The 26,990-nt window shown below is 38.6% G+C and overlaps 1 protein-coding gene and 1 non-coding gene across 6 annotated transcripts in view; both read left to right on the top strand.

The window, feature by feature from the left end:
- The window catches only part of ATG4C (autophagy related 4C cysteine peptidase), a 102,516-nt gene that overhangs the window by 37,378 nt on the left and 38,148 nt on the right, over positions 1–26,990 (top strand). For 4 of the 5 annotated variants that reach the window (XM_066269008.1, XM_066269009.1, XM_066269007.1 and 1 more), the window contains one exon: positions 23,093–23,326. In XM_066269008.1, the coding sequence (XP_066125105.1) occupies positions 23,093–23,326 (234 nt within the window). The remainder of the gene's footprint in view (positions 1–23,092; positions 23,327–26,990) is intronic. The other variant, XM_066269010.1, reaches the window with a different exon arrangement.
- Positions 6,513–6,588, top strand: TRNAA-UGC (transfer RNA alanine (anticodon UGC)). The gene has a single exon. It is a non-coding gene; the product is annotated as a tRNA-Ala (tRNA).

Here is a 26,990-nt window from a genome sequence, read left to right as displayed (position 1 = left end):
TTGGTCAGGCTATCATGATTTTTTTTTTGTACTTTTTTGAAGTGAGAAATGGGGTGGGGGATGGGGGAAGGCAAACAGACTCCCACATGCGCCTGACCGGGATCCACCTGGCATGCCCACCAGGGGGCGATGCTCGGACCCTCTGGGGCATTGCTCCGCTGCAATTAGAGCCATTCCAGTGCCTGAGGCAGAGGCCATGGAGCCATCTTCAGCACTCGTGCTAACTTTGCTCCAGTGGAGCCTTGGCTGCGGGAGGGGAAGAGAGAAAGAAAGGAAAGGGGGAAGGGTGGAGAAGCAGATGGGCTTCTCCTGTGTGTCCTGGCCGGAAATCTAACCCGGGACTTCCACGTGCTACCGCTGAGCCAACCTGGCCAGGGCCCAGGCTATCATGATTTTTAATTTACTTCTATTGTAGTCAGAGAAAATACTTTTATGACTTTGATCTCTTCAAAGTTATTGACATCTGCTTTATGGTTTAAATATGGTATAACTTGGTAAATGCTCTTTGTGTGCTTGAAAAAATATGTATTCTATTGTTGAGTATATAAGGATTATTAGTTCAAATTGGTTGATAATTCTGTTCAAGTGTTCTCTATCTTTGCTCTTACCCTACTTGCTCTGTAAATTATTGTGAGGGAGATATTGAAATATCTGATTATAATTATGGATTTGTCTATTTCTCTGTGCAGTTTTATCAGTTTTTGCTTCAGTGATTTTGAAACTATTTTGTTGTGTACATAAACATTTATAATTGATATGGTCAGTTAATGAATAAAATTTAAAAAAATTATGGTCATTTTTGATAGGAAACCTACTTTGTCTGATATTATTGATATTCGGCTTTTTTTTTTTTTTTTTTTTTCCTGAAGCTGGAAACGGGGAGAGACAGTCAGACTCCCGCATGCGCCCGATCGGGATCCACCCGACACGCCCACCAGGGGGCGATGCTCTGCCCCTCCGGGGCGTCTCGGCTTTTTTTTTTTTTACAGAGACAGAGAGAGAGTCAGAAGGACAGACAGGGACAGACAGACAGACAAGAAAGGAGAGAGATGAGAAGCATCAATCATCAGTTTTTTGTTGTGACACCTTAGTTGTTCATTGATTGCTTTCTCATATGTGCCTTGACCGTGGGCCTTCAGCAGACCAAGTAACCCCCTGCTCGAGCCAGTGACCCTGGGTCCAAGCTGGTGAGCTATTTGCTCAAACCAGATGAGCCCGTGCTCAAGCTGGCGACCTCGGGATCTCGAACCTGGGTCCTCTGTATCCCAGTCCGACGCTCCCATCTACTGCGCCACTGCCTGGTCAGCTTTCTTTTGATTAGGTTACATGGTATATGTTTTTCTATTATTTTACATTAAATCTATTTGCATTCTTATATTTAAAGTGTGTTTTTTTATTGTAATTTTTAAATTATTATTATTATTATTTGTATTTTTCTGAAGTGAGAAGCAGGGAGGGAGAGAGACAGACTCCTGCATGCGCCCAACTGGGATCCACCTGGCATGCCCACCAGGGGGCGATGCTCTGCCCATCTGGGGTGTTGCTCTGTTGCAACCAGGTCCATTCTAGCACCTGAGGCAGAGGCCATGGAGCCATCCTCAGTGCCCTGGCCAACTTTGCTCCAATGGAGCCTTGGCTGCAAGAGGGGAAGAGAGAGACAGAGAGGAGGAGAGAGAGAAAAGTGGAGAAGCAGATGGGCACTTCTCCTTTGTGCCCTGGCTGGGAATCAAACCCAGGACTTCCACATGCTGGGCCAATGCTCTACTACTGAGCCAACCAACCAAGGCCTGCTTTTTTTTTTTTAGAAAGTAGATACTTGGGTCTTGCTTTTTTATTCAATCTAACAATCTCTGCCTTTGGATTTAAGTTGTTTAGACTATTAATGTTTAATATGATTTTTAATGTTGTTAGGTTTAAGTCTATCATCTATTTGCTTTCTGTTTGTTACATCTGTTATTCTCTTTCCTCTTTTTCTGCCTTCTTTCAGAATGAATATTTTTTTATTCCATTTTATCTCTGTTGGCTTTATTGGGTTATTTTAATGGTTAAGGTTTTAATTTACATCTTTAACTTATCACAGTTTACCTTTAAGTGATATTATACCAGTTCACATATAAGAACCTTGTATAATATAAGTAGTGTATTTCAGTTCCTCTTCCTCCCAGTCTTTATACTATTGTTGTCATACATTTTAGTTATTTATGTGTTATATACCTCATAATACATTACTATTATTTTTGTTTAAACAGTCAAATGTCCTTTAAAGAGATTTAAGTAATAAGAAAATAATTATATATTTGCTTATGTAGTTATCATTTCTGGTGTTCTTTATTCCTTTGTGTGAATCTGCATTTCCATGTGGTATCATGTTTATTCTGGTAGAAGGAATTTCTTTACTATTTCTTATAGTGCAGGTGTGCTGCTGATGTATTTTTCCAGCTTTTTGTCTCAGAAAAAATCTTTATTTGCTTTCATTTTTGAAAGATATTTTTGCTGGGTATAGAATTCTTGGTTGATATTTTTTCTTTCAGTAGCTTTGAAGATGTTGACTCCCTATCTTCTTGCTTGTTTTGTTTGCAATGAGAAATCTAATGCCATCCTTAGCTTTCTTTGTACATGATGGCTTTTTTCTTCTTGACTGCTTTTAAGACTTTTTTTTATCACTAGTTTGGAATAATTTGATTCTGGTTCTCATTGGTATAGTTTTATTCATATTTCTTGTGCTTGGGTTTTGTTGAACCTCCTGGATCTATTGGTTTATAGTTTTCAACAAATTTGAAAATTTTTTAGCCACGTTGTCTTAAAACACTTTTTCTGTTTTTCTTTCTCTTTTTTCTCCTTCTGGGTCTTCAATTACACCTACAGGGCCAAGGTAGGTTTACAGTTGTTCTCATGGAAAGTAATATAGTAAATAATAAATAATAATACAGGCATAAACTCTGTTTTGTATACTTACAACTTAAACCTACTTTTGCCCACACCTATATATATATTACATATATATATAATATATATAAAATTAAATTTAATCTAGCTATGAAACTAAAGCCTGAGTTGAAAAACTTTATCCATAAATTATTAACAAAGAAATTAGCTTGAAATCTTGTTCCTTAAGACTGGTGTGTTGCACCCCCCCCTCTTTGGGGGAGAGGAAGAAGAAACAACTTTTTATACAAAACAATGCAGGAAAAAATGTGCGATGGAGAAAATCTAATGAAATTTAAATGTAGGTACACTCCAGTGCCAGTTGGAAACAAGCTGTTATTTCTTCCAAGAGTAATTTCCAAAGTGGTATATAATGTTTAAGGCCTATATTTCATAAAGACATACTTTTTAAAATAAAAATATCCAATAAAAAGCATCTCTCTTTTTTATTGTGTTCACCAGTGTCTTAACAACAAATACAGCAAATAAAGATAAATACTTTTTTTCTGGGATTTCTTATTTGATAACTGGCTTTTCCTTTATCCATCCATTCTAAGATTAAATTGGAATTAAAATTTTATATTTAGGTTCTTGAAATTAATATATAATTGACACCAGTTTCTTTGTTTAAAATTTTTATTTAGAAAATTAAATTTAACAGGGTGACATTGGTCAATAACAGTACATAGATTTCAGGTAAACATTTCTATAGCATTTGAACACCAGTTTCTTAACCTGATAACTGAAAAGGATAATCAAATGACTGAAATTACGTATGGCTAGAATGTTTTTAGCATTAGGGGGGTCTGGCACTCAGCCCTTGGAAACCTAGTTGTAGTCACCACTGGACTGTGGGTCTAAGATTAGTCTGGCTGACTGTGCTGTCATCTAGAAATATTGTTGAGCATGAGCTATACTTTTTAGTAAGGCTCCCAGGAGATACATGAAGGAGAAGGGAAATAGAAGAAAATGTCACAGTAAGTTAAACCTATAAAAGTATGGTTTTTCCTTAGTTAAAATGTCAATCGATTAAGCATTATAATTTTTCTTATGCTCCATGAACTGCTTGAATGTGATATCATGAGCAGCTCTATGGTAAACCCATTAGATACTCTAACTTCCACAGATGAGATTTGAGGAATGGGTTATAAAGTGCTGCCCTTGATATAGTACCTAAAATCAAACCTGGCAGACACCTATTATAAATCTCCTTTATAATAATATAAAAAATTTAGAATAAGATTTCAGTGTTTTATTTTCTTAAGCAATAAAAAAGCAGCTGAGATTTTCTATTTCTACTATTCATTTATTACAATAAAATGTAATGCCTTATATAATATTGAAAGAAGAGTATTTTATTGCAGTAAATGAAAGCCAATAATAAGTATTTGTTCAGGAGACAGTGTGACAAAACAAATTTATCTGAGTCAGTGGTGTGTGTTCGCCACAGCCGCCCGTTCACTGACAAGCTGGGAGTTAGGGCCCCAGGTCTCACTGGGCCTCAGTATCCTCAAGTGGGGAATAAAAGTTTTCTTTATAAGATTCTCTCATATTGAAAAAACAGATAAAACAACTTTAACACTTTAACTCTCACTAATGTTTAAATAAGATTATCATTTTATTGCTTAAGGGAAAACCTCAGAGAATACTTTTCATTTATTTCTAATTGTTATTAATTTTATTCTGTAAGTTGTTTTTTTAAAGTTTTTATGTATTGATTTTAGAGAGAGGACAGAGAGACACAGAAAGGAAGGGAGAGGAGCGGGAAGCTTCACCTTAGTAGTAGTTGCTTATTACATGTGCCTTGACAGGGCAAGCCTGGGGTTTCCAACTGGTGACTTCAGCGTGCCAGGTCGACCCTTCATCCACTGCGCTATGACAGGTCAGGCCTCTAAGTTATATGATACTTCACTCATCGCCACCCTGTCTCACTCATGCTGCTCTCGCTACCTTTGGTACCTTTTCCTTCCTCTTTGTTCCAGAAAGCCTAACCGTCCTCTCTTCCTCTTCCCCCCTGCTTGCCCCCAGGAGATACCTTTGCCAGTGGCCACACTATAAAACTTCTTTTCAGTCCGGTCACATAGCTGAGTTACCACTTGTTATCAATTGCTTACAGGTATCCCCCTCATAAAAAAGTAAACTTCTCTAGGGAATAGAGGACTCTTATTTTTCTGCTGTCTCCAGCTGCTGAGCACAGAATTTGGCACAAACTGGGAGTTCAATGTGTATTTGACAAATTATCAGTCACAATTGGGAGGTAAATCTTACTACAGAAACCAATTCAAATTTATCTGTGGTAGTATTGGAGTCATGACAATGATGTTTCTGAGACCCTCGAGAGTAGCGATTTTCAACTGGTGTGTCACAAGAATTTTTGAAACATGTAATGCCTGACTGTTCAGGGGCACTGACTTCTTTTCCCATAGATGTCAAATAAAATAATGACAACAGCCAACACAACAGTACCTGTCTAGTGTGAATGCCCTGTCTTAAAAGATAAATATATAGGTTATATAATAGAGTTGAATCTTTTTGGTCATGTTGCATCTGATTAGTTAATTTTAGGTACCAGAAATCCTTATATATGAGTGTAAGAATCTAATGTTTTAAAAAGTCACTCTGGAACAAAAAGGGTAAATAATAACTATTCTTTTAGGGGGGGTAAATCAATAAAAATCATACTAATTTTTATTAGCTTTGCAAAATGTATATTTTTTGGTGTGTCACAGATTTTAGTAATTGATTTATATGTACCTTGAGGTGAAAAAGGTCGAAAATCACTGCTCTAGAGTGTAAACTATCTTAAACACACTTTAGAAGTATCCATTAGTTTGTAAAGAGCCCAGCAATACAGCATTAATCAAATACTGAAACAGCCTTAACTATGTTAGGATAATTCTCTTCCTTAAATAAGGCCAATAACTAATCCTAGTCACTGTAAATAGTTAAAATTAATAGTAGCATTTTTGAATATCACAGAATACCAATAATTTTAATGTGCTTGGTTTTCTTATATATATATATAAAAATATTAAAAAAATATATTTTAGTGAGAGGGAGAGGGACAGACAGGCTGGAAGGGAGAGAGATGAGAGCATCAACTCTTCATTGTGGCATCTTAGTTGTTCATTGATTGCTTTCTCATGTGTGCCTTGACCTGGGGGCTCCAGACCAGCTAGTGACCCCTTGCTTAAGCCAGAGACCTTGGACTCAAGCCAGCGACCTTGAGCTCCAAGCCAGCAACCATGGCGTATGATCCCACGCTCAAGCTGGTGACCCTGTGCTCAAGTGGGTGAGCCCACACTCAGCCTGATGAGCCCACACTCAAGCAAGTGACCTCAGAGTTTCGAACCTGGGTCCTCAACATCCATGTCCAACACTCTATCCAAGGCACCATCACCTGCTCAGATGGTTTTGTTATATTTTTAAAACTAATTTTGATGAGCCTTCCTCATATTAATATAAAATAGTCTTTTTCATGCTGTCATACTTTCCCAACAGTATCTCCCACAAATACACAAATGAAGGAGAGAGACAAAATCGATTTGGTGCCATTTAAAATATATAACATTTAAAAATTGCCAGTGGCCCTGGCCGGTTGGCTCAGCGGTAGAGCGTCGGCCTTGCGTGCAGGAATCCCGGGTTCGATTCCCGGCCAGGGCACACAGGAGAGGCGCCCATCTGCTTCTCCACCCCTCCCCCTCTCCTTCCTCTCTGTCTCTCTCTTCCCCTCCCGCAGCCGAGGCTCCATTGGAGCAAAGATTGCCCGGGCGCTGAGGATGGCTCTGTGGCCTCTGCCTCAGGCGCTAGAATGGCTCTGGATGCAACAGAGTGACACCCCAGAGGGGCAGAGCATCGCCCCCTGGTGGGCATGCCTGGTGGATCCCGGTCAGGCGCATGCGGGAGTCTGTCTGACTGCCTCCCCATTTCCAGCTTTGGAAAAATGAAAAAAAAAAAAAAAAGCCAGTAGCCAATAATCAGAAATATTCATATACTATATGGGGTGGGCACAAGTAGGTTTACAGTTGTGAATGTGCAAAACTGTTTATTCTTGTATTATTCTTTATTATTGTATTACACAATTTTCCATACAAACAACTGTAAATCTACCTTGCTCATCCCTGTATAAAACACCATTTTGCATTTTTCAAATGTTTTATTGCAAAAGCACTTATTTTCTATTAAACAAAAGTTCCAGGTGGTGTATTTTTGAAAGGTGTCACTATTTAGAGGAATAAATTCTCCTTCAGGCTAGAAATGTTTTAACAATAGCTAAAACTTTGATATGTTCCTTGAGTGATTCAGTAAACATGCAATATAATTTTGGGATCTCAAAAAACAAATACAACATAAAAGTGAAAAAATCATTCAAATACTTTTATTCTAAGTGAAAGGTTATCTTTTTTTTTTTTTTTTTTTTGTATATTTCTGAAGTGAGAAGCAGGGAGGCAGAGAGACAGACTCCCGCATACGCCTGACTGGGATCCACTGAGCATGCCCACTAAGGGGCAATGCTCTGCCCATCTGGGGTGTTGCTCCGTTGCAACTGGAGTCATTCTAGCACCTGAGGCAGAGGCCATGGAACCTTCCTCAGTGCCCAGGCCAACTTTGCTCCAATAGAGCTTTGGCTGCAGGAGGGGAAGAGAGAGACAGAGAGGAAGGAGATGGGGAGGGGTGGAGAAGCAGATGGGCGCTTCTCCTGTGTGCCGTGGCCAGGAATCAAACCTGGGACTGCCACATGCCGGGCTGATGCTCTACTACTGATCAAACTGGCCAGGGCCAAGGTTATTTTTTTTAAAGTTTGTAACATAGGACAAATAATCAATTTGATAATTACAACCACATAGGATGAGAAGTCAGCACCAGGATGGTCTATGGCATTTGTGGGAAGTGTTCCCACTGCTGTAAATGGAGACTCTTATGTGTCCTGGAGAAATGAAGTGAGGGACAGCAGAAAGTATACAGAAAGCAGGAGGTTTTCGGTGTGCCAGACGCCCTGGCGCACGTGGACAGGCACACACCACAAAGCACAGCGGACAAAGCTTCCGATGACACATCTCAGCCTTGTGTGGAACCAAAGGTGCTTCACATCTCAGGATAGTACTGGCTTTGTCTCCTTGTCCATGAAAGATGAGAGCAGAGAAAATACACTTAGAGTAAACAGTGTCCCTTTTTACAGTCCTGAACTCCCAACCCCTCAGAAGGTCACATGGAGAAGCATATGCAGTCTGTTTACAGATTTGGGGCAGTTTGTAGAAAGAATTGCTCTCAAATGCATTTTCTTTGCTTCCTAAAAAAGCTTAGGATCCACAGGAAGAAAAATAATGCATTACAGAAGCATCTCAATTGTCACCCCATCAGGGGAAGGGACAGTAAGAACACACGTTTTCTTGCTTGATGCTCCTGTCAACCTTTAAGGCAGGTTCTGTAAGAGACCCATCTGGGATGCTGGCAACAACAAAGTGGTGGAGAGATCAGGGGATGAATGTTGTTCCTGAATTAAAATTTGCTTAGGAGAAAACTTCAGTACACTTAAATTTGTTTTTCACTGCAATGTCTGTACATAACCAAAAAAATACTACTGTAGAAATAGGACTTACAAAAAAAAAGACTTTTCTAGTTCTAGCACTAATGAACAAATGCCAAGTACAGGCAATTGCAATTCTGCTTGGAAGGTTGTGTGGACAGGTCAATGCTGGGCTCCAGACACACCTACTGAGCTTGCAGCCAGGAAAGGGCCAGCTCAAGTGACCACCCTCCAGTGGCAGATGGGCAGGTAGGCAGGTATAGAGACTGCTTGGCAAGGGCATGGAAGAAGAACCATGGACAACCAGAAAACCATCTAGTTCCAAAGTTGCCCAGTTCGTAGGCATCTGAAGATTTCCATGCAATTAAAAGTTCACTTGGCCAGTCAATAGATGGCAAATCACAAAAGCCACATCTGATACAAAATAGGTATTTCTGAGAACTCTCTAATGTGCAGTGCTGTGATTTTGTTTCTTAAAGATGTAACACATTTTATTAAAAAGTTAATTCACTTTAAAACAATCTCTTTAGTCCTGACCAGGTGGTGGCGCAGTGGATAGAGCATTGGACTGGGATTCAGAGGACCCAGGTTCGAGACCCCGAGGTCTCCAGCGTGAGCGTGGGTGCTCATCTGGTTTGAGCAAGGCTCACCAGCTTGAGCCCAAGGACGCTGGCTTAAGCAAGGGGTCACTCTCTCTGCTGTAGCCCCCCCCCCCCATCAAGGCACATATGAGAAAGCAATCAATGAACAACTAAAGTGCCACAATGAAGAATTGATGCTTCTCATCTCTCTCCCTTCCTGTCTGTCCCTCTCTCTGTCTCTGTCACAATAAAATAAAATAAAATAAAATAAAAAATAAAATAAAAAACAACCCCTTTACAAGAGGGAGATTGAAAGCACAGTCCCTGTAACACTGTGATCCTATCTTCAAGATTGAAGGACAAGCCGGGCTCCAAGGCTGAACTTCCTGCCCAGGGTCCACTGAGATTCTCAAACCCCTGGCTGGGAGCTGCCAGCAGAGCAAGGGGTAGTCTTGGCTTTCTCTTCCATGGACTCTGCAGTTTGGCTACAGGGAGAAAATAGATCCACATTTAAACTTTAGTTGCATAGATGGGATTTAAGATATACTGTTCTATTCTTCTCCTTCCCAATGAGCACTGCAGTGATGCTTGTTGCACCCTGACGATAAAACAGAGCTCAGGGTTTCCACTGGCCTGAGAAGGTAATCCTTCCTATCCGGGTCAGCTTACAGCAGGGGTCGGGAACCTTTTTGGTTGAGAGAGCCATGAACACCACATATTTTAAAATGTAATTTCATGAGAGCCATATGATGACCCGTGTATGTTACGCATTATCCAATAAAAATTTGGTGTTGTCCCGGAGGACAGCTGTGATTGGCTTCAGCCACCCGCAACCATGAACATGAGCGGTAGGAAATGAATGGATTGTAATACATGAGAATGCTTTATATATATATATATATATATATATATATATATATTTTTTTTTTTTTTTTTCATTTTTCTGAAGCTGGAAACAGGGAGAGACAGTCAGACAGACTCCCGCATGCGCCCGACCGGGATCCACCCGGCACGCCCACCATGGGGCGACGCTCTGCCCATCCTGGGCGTCGCCATGTTGCGACCAGAGCCACTCTAGCGCCTGAGGCAGAGGCCACAGAGCCATCCCCAGCGCCCGGGCCATCTTTGCTCCAATGGAGCCTTGGCTGTGGGAGGGGAAGAGAGAGACAGAGAGGAAAGCGCGGCGGAGGGGTGGAGAAGCAAATGGGTGCTTCTCCTGTGTGCCCTGGCCAGGAATCGAACCTGGGTCCTCCGCACGCTAGGCCGACGCTCTACCACTGAGCCACCCTGCCAGGGCTGAGAATGCTTTATATTTTTAACGTTACTTTTTTTTTTTTATTAAAGATTTGTCTGCGAGCCAGATGCAGCCATCTAAAAGAGCCACAGCTGTCTCGTGAGCCATAGGTTCCCAACCCCTGGCTTACAGCATCACCTTGACTCATCCTCACTGGCTGCAGTGATGTATAATAAGTACATTTTATTTTCAGGTTCATCAGCTAACTGGTTTGAGGTATTGCTCACTGAACTTAGTTACACCCTATTTGTGACCATTTTTGTAACTAAATGCTCCTCCTTTCTGTCTTCCAAAAAGTATTAGTTTTCACCTGCTTCTTGATCATAGCAACCTTGGGGCCTGGTCCTACTGTCAATGAAGAGTTATCAAGGACATGTTAACCCTCCACTTCCTCCTTGGTAAAATTGGGACCAAACTTGTCCCACTTACCTTGGAAATGCAGGAAGGGATTCATCAGTTTGCATTTCTTGCCTCTATTTCTCTTTCACAGCAGGAGTCTCAGATTTTTATTTTTTTCACCACCAACAAAGCTTAAAGCACAATTTTCTCATATAAAACTGAGAGCCACAAATTGGGATACCACTATCCTGATTTTCTTAAGATAATGATAATGATGGCTAATATTTGTCAGGTACTTACTATGCCCCCAATCTTGTTTCAGGTGAGCTATTTATTTAACCATCCAAAACAATCCTCTTTTTATAGATTTTACCAAAGAAATTGAGACGCAGAAGTAAAGTAACATTTCCAAGTTTGTATGATTGTTCAAGGTTGGGCCAGGATTTGATCCAGTAATGTGGGTCTCTGCAGGTATTTTATTATATCAGAAAATAAAGGTAGAAGTAAAATGTGAGAGGTAAAGATGTATATCAGGATTTTAAAAGAAAAACAATTTTTTGATGTGGATATTTAATATATTTTTTGTCATTCAACATAAAGTCTCTCCCATGTGCCAGGCACTGTATGTGTGAAACACTCCTGCCCTCAGTAAGCGCAGGCAGATGAGAAAACAAAGGCTTAGTTTCTTTTCTGAGGTCACACTGTTGGAAAGTGCTTAATCCTGGGACTCAAACCTAGATCTATCTGACTATAAAGTAGATCTGACTTTAAACAAAGACTTAATCCAGTAGTCAGAGGTTACAGTGTTGGGAAGTGCTCAAACCTGGGACTCAGAACTAGATCTATATGACTTTCAAATAGATGATGAATTTGAATTTTATCCTGGAGACATAGACCAAATGAATAATGTGAAATTGAGGAGTTACCATTAGGCGGTGTGTAGTGCAGTCACTGTGGACAATAAGGCAGATTTAAAAAAGCAACAAGACCAATTAAGACACAGTATATATTCATCTAGAAGAGAAATGAGGGTTGGTACTAAAGGCAGTGGAAGTGATTGGAATGAAAAGGATTTGAGGTTATTTGGAAAGTGAATGGAAGTACTTGGTGACTACATGTGGAGAGAGAAGTGAAGAGAGGAGGCAAAAATGGCTGCTAGGGTTCTGGCTTGGGGAACTGACTAGAGATAGCAGTGACTTTCTCCTGCATAGAGAGTGGAGGAAGAAGAGTAGGTTTGTGGAGGAAGATAAATTTTGGCTCTGTTATGTGGAACATAATAATGGAGCTCTCTAGATGAAAGTTGGATATAAATTTATATCCAGCTTGGGCTGTTTGTTTTGTGATATCCCAACTTATATTTTCAAAAACAGCAAACACTTAATCAAACCAAAAAAAAAAATTGGGGAAATTTCTTAAAGTTAACAGATCTAACAACTATATATTTTTGTAATTGCTTTCATGGAGCAATTAGGAATCTATGGTTTTTGTAAATGAGGCATTTTATGTAAAATACAACTGTTAAATGAAAACATTTAAAATTGTACTTTCATTAAAATTGTATTATCTACCTGAAAAACTTGAGAACATTGGTATGCAGGCACATTTACACCCATGTTCCTCACAGCATTATTCATGGTAGTCAAAACATGGAAACGACCAAAGTGTCCCTTGATAGAGGATTGGGTAAAGAAGAGGTGGTACATATATACAATGGAATACTACTCAGCCATAAGAAATGATATATTGTTATTTATGACAACATGGATGGACCTTGAGAACATTATGCTGAGTGAAATAAGCAAATCAGAAAAAGCTAAGGGCAATATGATTTCACATGTATGTGGGATATAAAACTGAAACTGATGGATGTAGACAAAAGTGAAATGGTTACCAGAAGAAAGGGGGTTGGGAGAAGGGAGTAAAGAGGGACAAATATATGGTGACAAAAAATGATTTGACTATGGGTGATGGGCACACAATGCAATCAATAGTTCAAGTGCTCTAGAGATGTTCACCTGAAACCTATGTGTTTCTGTGGACCAGTTTCACCCCATTAAATTTAATTTCTAAATAAAAAAATTTAAAAATAAAAATGAATTGTCATTAGAGTATATTAAAAGTTTTTGAAGCCATGGGTATAGAAGTGATTGCTTTGACATTTTTCTTAAAATCTGAAAATTTTTCATCTGCTTTTAATTATAGCTATTTCCCATTCTTCCTATTCTCTCCTTCTTTAGCTTTGATAAATCTTTCTGTTAGATTTTTCTCCGTGTCTCTGAAACTCTTTGGTAATATTTTCTATTACTTTCTCTGTCGGTGCTGTGTTCTGAGCAGTTTCTTTGGTTCTTACGTCTGCTTCCTTAATTATCTCCTGAGCTGTGTGTAATTTTCTGTTTAATCCTACACTAAGTTCTTGTTTTTAGTTATTAGATTTTTCATTTCTAGTAGTTCCATTTGGTTTTCTTTCCTATGTATCTGGTCAGTTTTAGTAGTTTCTTTTCTGTTTTTGTTCAAGTCTCAATACCTTTCTGTTTTTTTAAACATATGCATACTTAATTTACTCCATAGCTGTTAAATAGCTGTAGTCTTGAGGTTCTGTTCTGTAATTTGCTTAACTTCTAATTACTTTTCATGTTAGCTTGTCTCATTGTGATTTCTGGTTCTGATAGTCCACCTTGACTACGCCCTCAATAGTATTAGCATTTCTCTTCTATTTCCTTTATCAACTTTCTTTCCCATATTTTATGGTGGTTTTTCAGACATTCTTATTCTACATAAAGCTCTCAACTCTATTGTGTCATAAAAAAACAAATGCAAACAAAACAAAATAAAAACTCACTTTTCTTCTTTGGCTCTATTTATCTTACATTCAAGTGACAAATATTTATTGCACATCTACTATGGACTGAATTCTATGGTAGGTGCTGAAGATTCAGAGGAGCACAAGATAAACATATTCCTTCTCCTCTAGTGTACTTGAAACCTGTAGGGGATGCAGATGTAGATTTAAAAAACATTATACAGTGATACCCTGCATAATGATGTTTCAATCAATGACAGGTTATATATACACGATGGTTCCATTAGATTATAATGGAGCTGAAAAATTCCTCTCACATAGTGGCATCAAAGCCATAGTAATGGAGTTGGGCAGTGTGTTACTCATGTCTGTGGTGATGCTGGTGTAAACAAACCTGCAGTGTTGCCAGTTGTATAAAAGTGCAGCACATACACTTGTGTATAGTACACAGTACTTGATAATGATAATAAATGACCATACTGCTGATTTATGCATTTACTATACTATACATTTTATTGTTATTTTAGGATGTACTCTTTTTACTTCTAAAAAAAATTTGCTGTAAAACGACGTCATGTTAGGCTGCTAGAAGCATCATCCACCTTGTGTTTACTGCACTACTTGATTGCATCATTTTCTCTTGTGCTTGATTTATCCTTGTGTGTAGTTTTATACAGTAACATGCTGTACAGGCTTGTAGCCAAGAAGCAGTAGATTATACCATAGAGCTTTGTATAACTGCAGTCTGTGATGTTTGCACAACTACAAAATCACCCAACAGCACATTGCTAAGAACATATTCCTGTCAGGCAGTGCATGACTTGTAGGTATAGTTTATTCAAGTTGTGACAAAGGAAAGTCAGTCAGATAGTGGAATAGTAGGGGCAGTATTATAGTGGAAAGTCAACAGGACAATGAAGTTCATTTACTACTAGCAGTTTTTCAATAATATTTAGAGTAAATATTGCCCTGATTGGATGGCTTAGTTGGTTAGAGCATCATCCTAAAGCAAAGAGGTTGCTGGTTCGATTCCTGGTCAGGGCATATATAGGAACAGATTGATATTCTTGTCTGTCTGTCCATCGGTCTGTCTCTCTTCCCCTTCTTATCTCACTGAAATCAATAAATTAAATTTTTTTAAATATTAAAAGGAGTCTAGATCTTAAGAAGTTAAGGAAGTTAATTACTTCTAAGTAGGAGATTAGGAATGGTATGTTTGGCAATTCACAAGAAGAAGTGTGAGAGGCACTACTGTATTAAGTTTTAAACAAATTTAAATGCCTCTAGAGTGGAAATTTTGGATATATTTTTAGTGCCATGTTCAATTTCCAGGCTTTTTTTTTTTAACAGAGAGAGTCAGAGAGAGGGATAGATAGGGACAGACAGACAGGAACAGAGAGAAATGAGAAGCATCAATCATCAGTTTTTTGTTGTGACACCTTAGTTGTTCATTGATTGCTTTGTCATATGTGCCTTGACCATGGGCCTTCAGCAGACCAAGTAACCCCTTGCTCAAGCCAGCGACCTTGGGTCCAAGCTGGTGAGCTTTTTGCTCAAGCCAGATGAGCCCACTCTCAAGCTGGCAACCTTGGGGTCTCAAACCCGAGTCCTCCACATCCCAGTCTGATGCTCTATCCACTGCGCCACTGCCTGGTCAGACAGGCTTTTTTATTTTTAATTAACTTTAACATTGAGAGGGGAGATTCCAAAATGGCAGTGGAGTAGGCAGACAAACAGACTGACACCTCCCGCAACCAAACTGGATTACAAATTAATTTAAGAGCAATCATGAAAAACCAACTTTGGACTAAAAGAACAGGACTCAAAAATCAAGAAGCACAGGAGAATCCACACTGAGCCTGGTAGGGAGTGCAGGGGCGTAGTGAGGGCTCTCCCACTCAAGGGGAGGCTGAGGCTGAGGGTCCAGAAGGTCTCTCACTGTGAGGAGAGAGACCCTGAGAGGTGAGGTTCTCATCCCAGGACCGGATCCCCAGCCTAAAAACCCAGGGACTGGAAGAGACAGCCTGACAGCATTGAGTGGGGAGAAGAGCAAGAATTCTGATTGTGGGAAGCAGCTGGCAAAAGGAGTTGCAGCCTTAAAGGACCAGCACAGAAAATATCACTCACAACCACTTGCCTGGGGCTTCAGGGTCTAGGAGGGCTGAGAGGACTGGTCTTGCATGAGGAGATTGGGGAGATGGAGACACGGGAACACAAACGGTGATGGGGAGAAGAAAACCTGAGCAGAGTTGTTCTCCAGTGCTGAGGCGGCCATAGCTGGGGTGAGGTCGCTCCCTCTGTCCTGCACAAGCCTAGTGTGGAACCAATTGACCCACCTCCAAAAACCTCTCCAGCTCCAATTAGCATGAAATGTTGTTTGGAAAGGAGGAGGTAAAGGGGAGAGGCAGTGACTCAGGTTTCCAGGGAGACCTGAGCTATACCTCCCCCTTCATATGGAGAATGCTCTCCACCCCTGGAGAGGCACTGGGAAGACCACACCTTAAGATTCTCAGAGGTCACACCCACTATATTCCTGGATAGAGCTTCAACTGTGGCCAAAAAACAAGATATGCCCGTCCTAAACATAGAAGCTCCCTGCTGGACTCAGCAAACAAACAGCAGGGAAATTAAAACTTTTAAGCGGCTCCACTAGTTAAGAAGATTAAAATCTGAGCAACCATCAGAGGCTGAGCAGAAACCACATTCCATAAACCAACCTCAGACCCACAATTCTAACAATCTTGTAAATTGCACACAGAAAGAATGAAAAGACAGAGGAATGGAAACTATGAATCAATAAGAAAAATCCCCAGAAAAAGAATTGAATGAGATGGAAGTAACCAAATTACCAGATGCAGAGTTTAAAATAATGATTGTTGGGATGCTTAAGGATCTCAGAGCTACAATGTATGGACTTAATGAGCACCTAAATAAAGAAATTGCAAGCATCAAAAAAGACACTGAAATCATAAAAAAGAATCAGTCAGAAATGGCAAATACGATATCAGAAATGAAGACTACACTAGAAGGAATCAACAGCAGGCTGGATGAAGCAGAGGATCAAATCAGCGAATTAGAGGACAAGATAAATAAAAACACAGAAACAGAGCAGCGAAAAGAAAAGAGGCTCAAAATGTCTGAGGAAACTGTAAGAGAAATCTGTGACAATATGAAGAGAAATAACATCTGCATCATAGGGATTCCTGAAGGAGAAGAGAAAGAACTAGGGATAGAGAACCTGTTTGAAGAAATCATAGCTGAAAACTTTCCTAAATTGGTGAAGGAAAAAGTCACACAAGTTTAAGAAGCACAGAGTCCCGATAAAGAGAAACCCAATGAGGCTTATATCAAGACACATCATAATTAAAATACCAAAGTTCAGACATAAAGAAAAAATACTAAAAGCAGCAAGAGAAAAGAAGTCAATTACCTATAGAGGAGCCCAATAAGGATGACATCCAACTTTTCAACAGAAACACTTGAGGCCAGAAGGGAATGGCAAGAAATATTCAAAATAATGCAAAACAGGAACCTACAACCAAGACTTTTGTATCCAGCAAGATTATCATTTAAAATAAAAAGCTTCTCAGACAAAACAAAAAACAACAACAACAAAAAACCCCTCAAGGAATTCATTACAACCAAACCAGTACTGCAGGAAATGTTAAGGGGCTTGCTGTAAAAAGAGCAAAGGAAAAAAGAAATAGAGAAAAAAAGGATTATAGTTCTAAAGAATAAAATGGCAATAAACAACTACATATCAATAATAACCTTAAATGTAAATGGATTAAATGCTCCAATCAAAAGACATAGGGTAGCTGCATGGATAAGAAAACAGAACCTGTACATATGTCGTCTTCAAGAGACCACCTCACAACAAAAGATACACATAGAGTGAGAGTAAAGGGATGGAAAAAAATATTTCCTGCAAACAGAAAGGAAAAAGCTGGAATAGCAATACTAATATCTGACAAAATAAACTTTAAAACAAAGGCTGTAGTAAGAGATAAAGAAGGTCACTACATAATGATAAAAGGAGCATTACAACAGGAAGATATAACTATTATAAATATATATGCACCTAATTAGGAGCACCTAAATATATGAAACAGATTTTGATGGACAAAAGGGTGAGATCAACAGCAATACTATAATAGTAGAGGATTTTAATACCCCACTAACATCAATGGAACCTCCAGATAGAAAATTAACAAAGAAACAGCAGCCTTAAATGACACACTAGATCAAATGGATTTAGTAGATATCTTTAGATCCTTTCACCCCAAAGCAGCAGAATATACATTCTTTTCAAGTGCTTATGGTACATTCTCTAGGATGAACCACATGTTAGGACACAAAACAAGTCTTAATAAATTTTAGAAGATTGAAATCATATCAAGCACCTCCTTTGACCACAAATGGCATGAAACTAGAAATCAAGTACAATAGAAAAACTGAAAAACATTCAAACACTTGGAGACTAAATAGCATGCTGTTAAATAATGAATGGATTAACAATGAGATCAGGAAGAAATAAAAAACTTCCTAGAAACAAATGAAAATGAACATACAACAACTCAAAATTTATGGGACACAGCAAAAGTTGTCCTGAGAGGGAAGTTCATAGCATTACAGGCATACCTTAAGAAGCTAGAAAAAAAACTGAAATGAACAACTTAACCCTGCACCTGAAAGAACTAGAAAAATAAGAGCAAGTAAAGCCCACAGTAAGTAGAAGGAAGGAAATAATAAAGTCCAGAGTGGAAATAAATGACACAGAGGCCAAAAAAAAAAAAAAAAGAAAGAAAGAAAGAAAGAAAAAAATACAGAAGATCAATGAAACCAAGAGCTGATTCTTTGAAAAGGTAAACAAAATTGATGAACCTTTAACCAGACTCACCAAGAAAAAAGGAGAGAGGGCTCAAATAAATAAAATTAGAAATGAGAGGGGAGAAGTAACAACTGACACAGCAGAAATTCAAAGGATTGTAAGAAAATATGAAGAATGTATGCCCCAAAATGGGACAACTTCAATGAATTGGATAAATTCCTTGAAAAATATAATCATTCAAAAATCAATCTAGAAGAATCAGAAAACCTAAACAGACTGATTACACCAAAAGAGATTGAAACAGTTATCAAAAAACTCCCAAAAAACAAAAGTCCTGCGCCTGATGGCTTCACAGGCGAATTTTACCAAATATTCAAAGAACTAACTCCTATATTTCTCAAATTATTTCAAAAAATTCTAGAGGAGAGAAAACTTCCAAACTCCTATGAAGCGAACATAACCCTTATTCCAAAAGGAGGTAAAGACACTACAAAGAAAGAAAACTATAGGCCAATATCTCTGATGGACTTAGATGCTAAAATTCTCAACAAAATATTAGCAAGTCGGATCCAGCAATACATGAAAAAAAATCATACATCATGATCAAGTGGGATTTATTCTGGGGAGGCAAGGCTGGTACAATATTTGTAAATCAATCAACATGATTCATCAATAAACAAAAGAAAGGTTAAAAACCACATGATAATGTCAATAGATGCAGAAAAAGCATTTGATAAAATCCAGACCTGCCTGATCTGTGGTGGCGCATTGTATAAAGCGTTGACCTGGACTGCTGAGGTTGCCGGTTCAAAACCCTGGGCTTACCTGGTCAAGGCACATACAGGAGTTGATGCTTCCTGCTCCTCCCCCCTTTTCTCTCTCTCTTCCTCTCTCTCCTCTAAAATGAATGAATAAATAAAAATAATTTTAAAAAAGATTTTAAAAAATCCAGACCCATTTATGATCAAAACTCTCAGCAAAGTGGGAATACAGTGAACATACCTCAATATGATAAAGTCCATCTATGATAAACCCACAGCCAATATCATACTCAATGGGCAAAAATTAAAAGCAATCCCCTTAAGATCAGGAACAAGGCAGGGGTGCCCTTTTTCACCACTCTTATTCAACATAGTTCTGGATGTCCAAGCTACAGCAATCAGACAAGAAGAAGAAATAAAAGGCATCCAAGTTGGAAGAGAAGAAGTAAAACTTTCATTATTTGCTGATGACTTGATACTGTACATAGAAAACCCTAAAGTCTCAGTCAAAAAACTACAGTACCTGATAAGTGAATTCAGCAGGGTGGCAGGATACAAAATCAATATTCAGAAATCAGTGGCATTTATATACATCAACAATGAACTGTCTGAAAGAGAAATTAAGGAAACAATCTCCTTCACTATTACAACCAAAAATATAAAGTACCTAAGAGTAAATGAAACCCAGGAGGTTAAAGACCTGTTCTTGGAAAACTATGAAATATTGATAAAAGAAATCAAGTAAGATACAAACAAGTGGAAGCACATACTGTGTTCATGAATAGAAAGAATAAATATCATTAAAATGTCTACACTACCCAAAGCAGTATATAAATTCAATGCATCCTATAAAATTACCAATGTCATACTTCAAAGATATAGAACACATATTCCAAAAATTTATATGGAACCATAAAAGAACACAAATAGCCTCAGCAATCTTGAAAAAGAAAAATAAAGCGAGTGGTATCACACTTCCTGGTATCAAGTTATACTACAAGACCATTGTACTCAAAACAGCTTGGTACTGGCATAAGAAACAGGCATACAGATCAATGGAACAGAACAGAGAACCCAGAAATAAACTCATACCTTTATGATCAATTGATATTTAACAAAGTAGGTAAGAGCATACAATGGAATAAAGACAGTCTCTTTAACAAATGGTGCTGGGAAAATTGGACAAATACATGCAAAAAAATGAAACTAGCCCATCAACTTATACCATTCACAAAAATAAACTCAAAATGGATAAAAGACTTGAATGTAACTCGTGAAACCATGGTCATCTCGGAAGAAAACATAGGCAGTAAGCTCTTCGACATCTCTCGCAGCAATATATTTGCTGATTTAACTCCACGAGCAAGTGAAATAAAAGGATAAACAAATGGGACTATATCAAACTAAAAAGCTTTTGCGCAGCAAAAGACAACATGACCAAAATAAAAAGACAACCCATGCAATGGGAGAACATATTTGTCAACACGTCTGATAAAGGGTTAATAACCAAAATCTGCAAAGAACTTGTAAAACTCAACACCAGGAAAGTAAAAGTCCAGTCAAAAATTGGGCAGAAGAACTGAATAGACACTTCTCCAAAGAGGACGTACAGATGGCCAATGGGCAAATGTTCAACATCACTAATCATTAGAGAAATGCAAATTAAAACCACAATGAGATACTATCTCACACCTGTCAGAATGGCGCTTATTAACAAAACAACACATAGAAATGCTGGCAAGGGTGTGCAGAAAAGGAAACCCTCCTGCACTTCTGGTGGGAATGCAGACTGGTGCAGCCACTGTGGAAAACAATATGGAGATTTCTCAAAAAATTAAAAATCAAACTGCCTTTTGACCCAGCTATCCCACTTCTAGGAATATATCCTAAGAATAACAAATCACTGATTCAAAAGAAGAAATGCACCCCCATGTTTATTGCAGCGTTGAATCGGAAACAGCCCAGGTGTTCATCAGTAGACAAGTAGATTAAAAAGTAGTGGTACAGGGCCCTGGCCGGTTGGCTCAGCGGTAGAGCGTCGGCCTAGCGTGCGGAGGACCCGGGTTCGATTTCCGGTCAGGGTACACAGGAGAAGCGTCCATTTGCTTCTCCACCCCTCCGCCGCGCTTTCCTCTCTGTCTCTCTCTTCCTCTCCCGCAGCCAAGGCTCCATTGGAGCAAAGATGGCCCGGGCGCTGGGGATGGCTCTGTGGCCTCTGCCTCAGGCGCTAGAGTGGCTCTGGTCGCAATATGGCGACGCCCAGGATGGGCAGAGCATCGCCCCCTGGTGGGCAGAGCGTCGCCCCTGGTGGGCGTACCGGGTGGATCCCGGTCGGGCGCATGCGGGAGTCTGTCTGACTGTCTCTCCCTGTTTCCAGCTTCAGAAAAATGAAAAAAAAAAAAAAAAAAAAGTAGTGGTACATATACACAATGGAATACTACGAAGCCATGAAAAAGAAGGAAATCTTGCCTTTTGCGACAACATGGATGGACCTGGAGTCTGTTATGCTAAGCGAAGTAAGCCAGGCAGAGAAAGAAAAATATCATATAACTTCACTCATGAGGAATCCAATGAACAATGTGAACTGAGGAACAGAAGAGAGGCACAGAGGGGGTCAAAGAGTCCAGAAGGAAGGTGGGCAGAGGGAAAGGGGATGAGAGGAGGGGATCAAAGAAAGGGAAGACATTAGTGAAAGTATTCAATATATACACATAACAGAGAGATAGAGGGCAGGATAGTAAATCATGGAGGGAAGGGGAAGGCGGTGGGGGGAGGGTGCAAAGAGGGTATCAAGGAGAACATAGGGGGGAGGGAGATATATTCAGGGATACACTTGTAACTATGTAAACACAACAAATTAAAATCTATAAAAAATAAAAAATACCCAAAACATTGAGAGGTAGTCATTGATAGTGGGACTTGGTATTCATTCTTTTTATTATTGTTGAAACTATATGCTGCAACTTAGCTCCATTAAGCTGAATATATCTATATATATCTATCTATACCTGGATAAAAAAATATAAAATGAAATATATATATATATAAATATATATAAATTTATATATAAGACATTTGGGCAATTGTGATTTTTTTCAAAATGAGCTTGAAGGAAGTATAGGTACAGGAAGGATGAGGAGTAAAAGCATGATAAAACTTCTTGAACATCCTCTCAAAGGGTATATTAGAAATTGAACTCCTTGGATTTGAGAGCTGTAAGCTAATTTGTTTACTCACTATCCACCACCCAAACCAACATTTATGAGCATCTGCTTGTGCTAGGCATTGTTCTGCATGCTGAGGTTGTAAAGATTATTTAACACCCTCTCTCTGGGAGCAATCAAGGAATGTTTATTTTTAGCTCTAGGGTTTTATAAATTATTGGGAAAACAGTGGGCATAGTTTTCACATAAAATTATATTAGAGGTAATCAATTTGAAAAAAAAACCTTTAAAAATCATATATGTGGGTTGCAACAATTTTTTAAAAATTGTATTTCCACAGCAAAGGATACTATATATTTAAGAATTTTGTATTTTTACTTTTTATCTTGTTGGTTTTGATTTTATAATTTGGGTTAAATATTTATGACAATGAATACAGTGTGCACATTTTATTTGACTTTAAGAACTAGTTCAAAAACATTTTTACATATTGACAATCATGATACTTTTATTGCATATCTCATTTTAGAGAACACTAATAGCTATATCCTGAGCCAAATGAGGCAAAAAGAAAAGATATTTTTATATTATCCCCTCATAAAAGAGTTGATTATGTTTGGTTTATAGGATATTATTATTAGCAACAGTACTACCAAAAATATTAGTGCTAGAGTGTATAAAACATTCAACATTCATTCTCACTTAATTTTCATAACAGCCTGATTAGGCTAAGATTTATCTCTAAATAGAAGAAAGGGATTAGAAAAACTGTGTAATACTCTATATTATATGGACAGTAATGGAATATAATACCATAATTAACATCTCTTAGCATACATTCAGACTAGAGTTTATATTTTTATTTTGTAGATGAAAATAAACTGTTACCTGCAAGATCAAGATGTACAATAGAAGATCATGTAATTGCAGGAAATGTAGAAGAATTTCGTAAAGATTTTATTTCAAGAATATGGCTGACCTACAGGGAAGAATTTCCTCCAATAGAAGCCTCATCTTTGACAACAGACTGTGGTTGGGGCTGTACATTAAGAACTGGCCAGATGCTATTGGCTCAAGGACTCATCCTACACTTTCTTGGTAGAGGTAATCAGATCTTTGTTTTGCTTTTGGTTTTGTTTTTTTAATTTGAGCTCCCAACTTCAAATTGCACAAAATTCCCTGAGGTTAATTTCTTGACTCCCTAATGTCTTCTAAGGTTGAAACTTAAATCTAACATTACATCTTTATTGAATTGGGCCAGGTATGACTTATACATAAACTTTCACGATTCTCTTTTCAAAAATAGAGGTAAAACATACCTGTTATTCTTGGCTACCACCATGAATTAAGTTCAGTTTTGAGTAGCCTTTTGTGTGTGTGTGTTTGTGTGTGATCATTGTTTATTTATTTTCTATTGAGCTCTCAGGATTATCTCCAGTTCAGTAAGTTCTGGACAAGACAGTCACTTTGAACAAATATTTGATATTTTTACATTATTTAAATCATAACAAATTTTACAGTGCTTTCTTTATTTTTTCTTTATATATCAATAATGCTTTGAAATTATTTTTCTCTTTATTAATGTGATTATAATCAGTGAAAGAGATTAGGTATATCTTTTTTTTTTTTTTTTTTTTTTTTTTTGCGATAGAGACAGAGAGAGGGACAGATGGAGACAGACAGACAGGAATGGAGAGAGATGAGAAGCATCAATTTTTCATTGCAGCACCTTAGTTGTTCATTGATTTGTTTCTCATATGTGCCTTGACCGGGGGGCTCCAGCTGAGACAGTGACCCTTTCCTCAAACCAATGACTTTGGGCTCAAGCCAGTGACCATGGGGTCATGTCTATGATCCCATGCTCAACCCAGCAACCCAATGTTCAAACTGGTGAGCCTGATGAGCCCATGCTCGAGCCAGCAACCTCAGGGTTTTTGAACCTGGATCCTCTGCATCCCATGCTGATTCTCTATCCACTGTGCCACTGCCTGTTCAGGACGATTAGGTATATTCTTAATAAGGTCATCATACTTAGTCTTTTAGACTCTTAAAAATGTCAGGAACACCTAACTTGTATGTATCTTTTTTGTCAGTGTGCCACCTTCCTTACCATTTCTGTTAGTCCATTTCTTTTAAGTGAGAGAGAGAAAGAGAGAGACAGACAGACAGGGCCAGACACATAGGAAGGGAGAGGGATGAGAAGCATCAACTTTGTAGTTGTGGCACCTTAGTTGTTTATTGATTGCTTTCTCATATGTGCCTTGACCAGGGTCTCCAGCTGAGCCAGTGACCCCTTGCTTAAGCCAGAGACCTTGGGCTTAAGCCAGCAACCATAGAGTCATGTCTATGATCCCATGCTCAAACTGGTGACCCCATGCTCAAGCTGACAACCTTGGAGTTTTTAACCTGGGTCCACAGTGTCCCAGTTTGACACTCGATCCATTGCACCACCACCTGGTTAGGCCTATTAGTCCAATTTTTTATAATGTGTATATTTGTAGGAGGATTTTTGTTTACCATTTTAAGCTATCATATTTGGTTACTAAGTGCTATCTTTTTTTATGTGTTAGTTTTTCTGAATGAATGGCAAATATTCAATAACCTCTCTATAGGGATTGTGAATGAGATCATAGAGAATGTTGTATTCAAGAGTGGTGTGGATAATGCAAGGAAGAAGAATTTTTAAACTCTTTCTGGGATGATTTATTTGTAGTCTTATGAAATCAGGGGCAACAATTGGAATATTTTTTATAGTCCTGACTAGGTCTCTGAATCTATGACTCATTTTCTTTTCTTTTCTTTTTTTTTTTTTTTTTTTTTTGTTTCTGAAACTCTTTTTTTTTTTAATAAATTTTTATTAATGGTAATGGGATGACATTAATAAATCAGGGTACATATATTCAAAGAAAACATGTCTAGGTTATTTTGTCATCAAATTATGTTGCAAACCCCTCGCCCAAAGTCAGATTGTCCTCCGTCACCCTCTATCTAGTTCTCTGTGCCCCTCCCCCTCCCCCTAACTCTCTCCCTCCCTCCCTCCCATGTCCTCCCTCCCCCCCCACCCTTGGTAACCACCACACTCTTGTCCATGTCTCTTAGTCTCATTTTTATGTTCCACCAATGTATGGAATCATGTAGTTCTTGTTTTTTTCTGATTTGCTTATTTCACTCCTTATAATGTTATCAAGATCCCACCATTTTGCTGTAAATGATCTGATGTCATCATTTCTTATGGCTGAGTAGTATTCCATAGTGTATATGTGCCACATCTTCTTTATCCAGTCTTCTATTGAAGGGCTTTTTGGTTGTTTCCATGTCTTGGCCACTGTGAACAGTGCTGCAATGAACATGGGGCTACATGTGTCTTCACGTATCAATGTTTCTGAGGTTTTGGGGTATATACCCAGTAGAGGGATTGCTGGGTCATAAGGTAGTTCTATTTGCAGTTTTTTGAGGAACCACCATACTTTCCTCCATAATGGTTGTACTACTTTACATATGACTCATTTTCTTAACTTAAAAATGCATGTATGTTTGGGGACTATCTTGTTATTAAAAACAGTGAAGTGTGGAAATAGTTGAATTTTTTGAGATCTCTGATCTTCAATGACTTCATTTATTATAACTTTTCATTTACTAGAGAATTGCTATTACTCCTTTATTTTTTATCCCTTAAGTGAGAAGTGGGGAGGCAGAAAGACAGACTCCTGCATGTGCCCCTACCAGGATCCATCCAGCAAGCCCCCTATAGGGCAATGCTCTGACCACTTGGGGCTGTTGCTCTGTTGCTCGGCAACTGAACTATTTTAGTGCCTGGTGCAAGGTCATGGAGCCATCCTTAGCTCCAGGGGCCAACTTGCTGCAATTGAGCCCTGGCTGTAGGAAAGGAAGAGAGAGATAGAGAGGGAGAAGGGAGATGGGAAAGGGTGAAGAAACAGATGGGTGCTTCTCCTGTGTGCCCTGACTGGAATCAAACCTGGGACATCCACATGCCAGGCGGACGCTCTAATGCTGAGCCAACCAGCCAGGGCCTGCTGTTACTCCTTAAACAATAATTACGCTACTCTGAAAGGATTGTATAAGAAAAAACATTTTGAAAATTAAAAAAAAAAATTCCATGATCAGACTTCTATTTTAACATATAATCAAAACAAAATCTACTTTCTGGAGTTATTCTTTCATGATACTCTGAATGTTAGTGAATATGTTTATTGTGCCTTTGGATGGTCAAGACTGAATGTCTGATAAGCAGTGTTGGTAATGGAATACAAAAGTCTTTATTCCATCTCAGTGCTGTCAAAGAAAAGAAAAGCTTATTCCAGTCTGACCTATGGTGGTGCATTGGATAAAGTGTTGACCTGGAATGCTGAGGTCGCAGGTTCAAAACCCTGGGCTTGCCTGGTCCAGGCACTTACATGAAAGAAATACTATGAGTTGATGCTTCCCACTAATTCCCCCCATTCCTTTCTCTCTCTCCTCTCTCTAAAATCAATAAATAAAATCTTTAAAAACAAACATATAAAGGAAGCATATTTCAAACTTGTCTATATGTACCAGGGTTTGCTTTTTCTCTTTGATCCTCATTTTGATGATTCTCCCCCCCTCCCATTTTATATAATACATTCCTATTCTAAAAATTATAAAAACTATAGAAGAGTCCAGAGAATAATATTACCACTCAAAAGTAAACATTGTCAATATATTGATGTTTTATCCACTTATATCTTTATTTGCTTTTAAAGTACTGGTAGCTTTATCGAGATACAAT

Source organism: Saccopteryx bilineata, chromosome 3 (genome assembly GCF_036850765.1).
Source record: "Saccopteryx bilineata isolate mSacBil1 chromosome 3, mSacBil1_pri_phased_curated, whole genome shotgun sequence".
Taxonomy (NCBI): Eukaryota; Metazoa; Chordata; class Mammalia; order Chiroptera; family Emballonuridae; genus Saccopteryx; species Saccopteryx bilineata.
The sequence above is the reverse complement of the archived record's forward strand: the minus strand, read 5'-3'. Positions and strand labels throughout refer to the sequence as shown.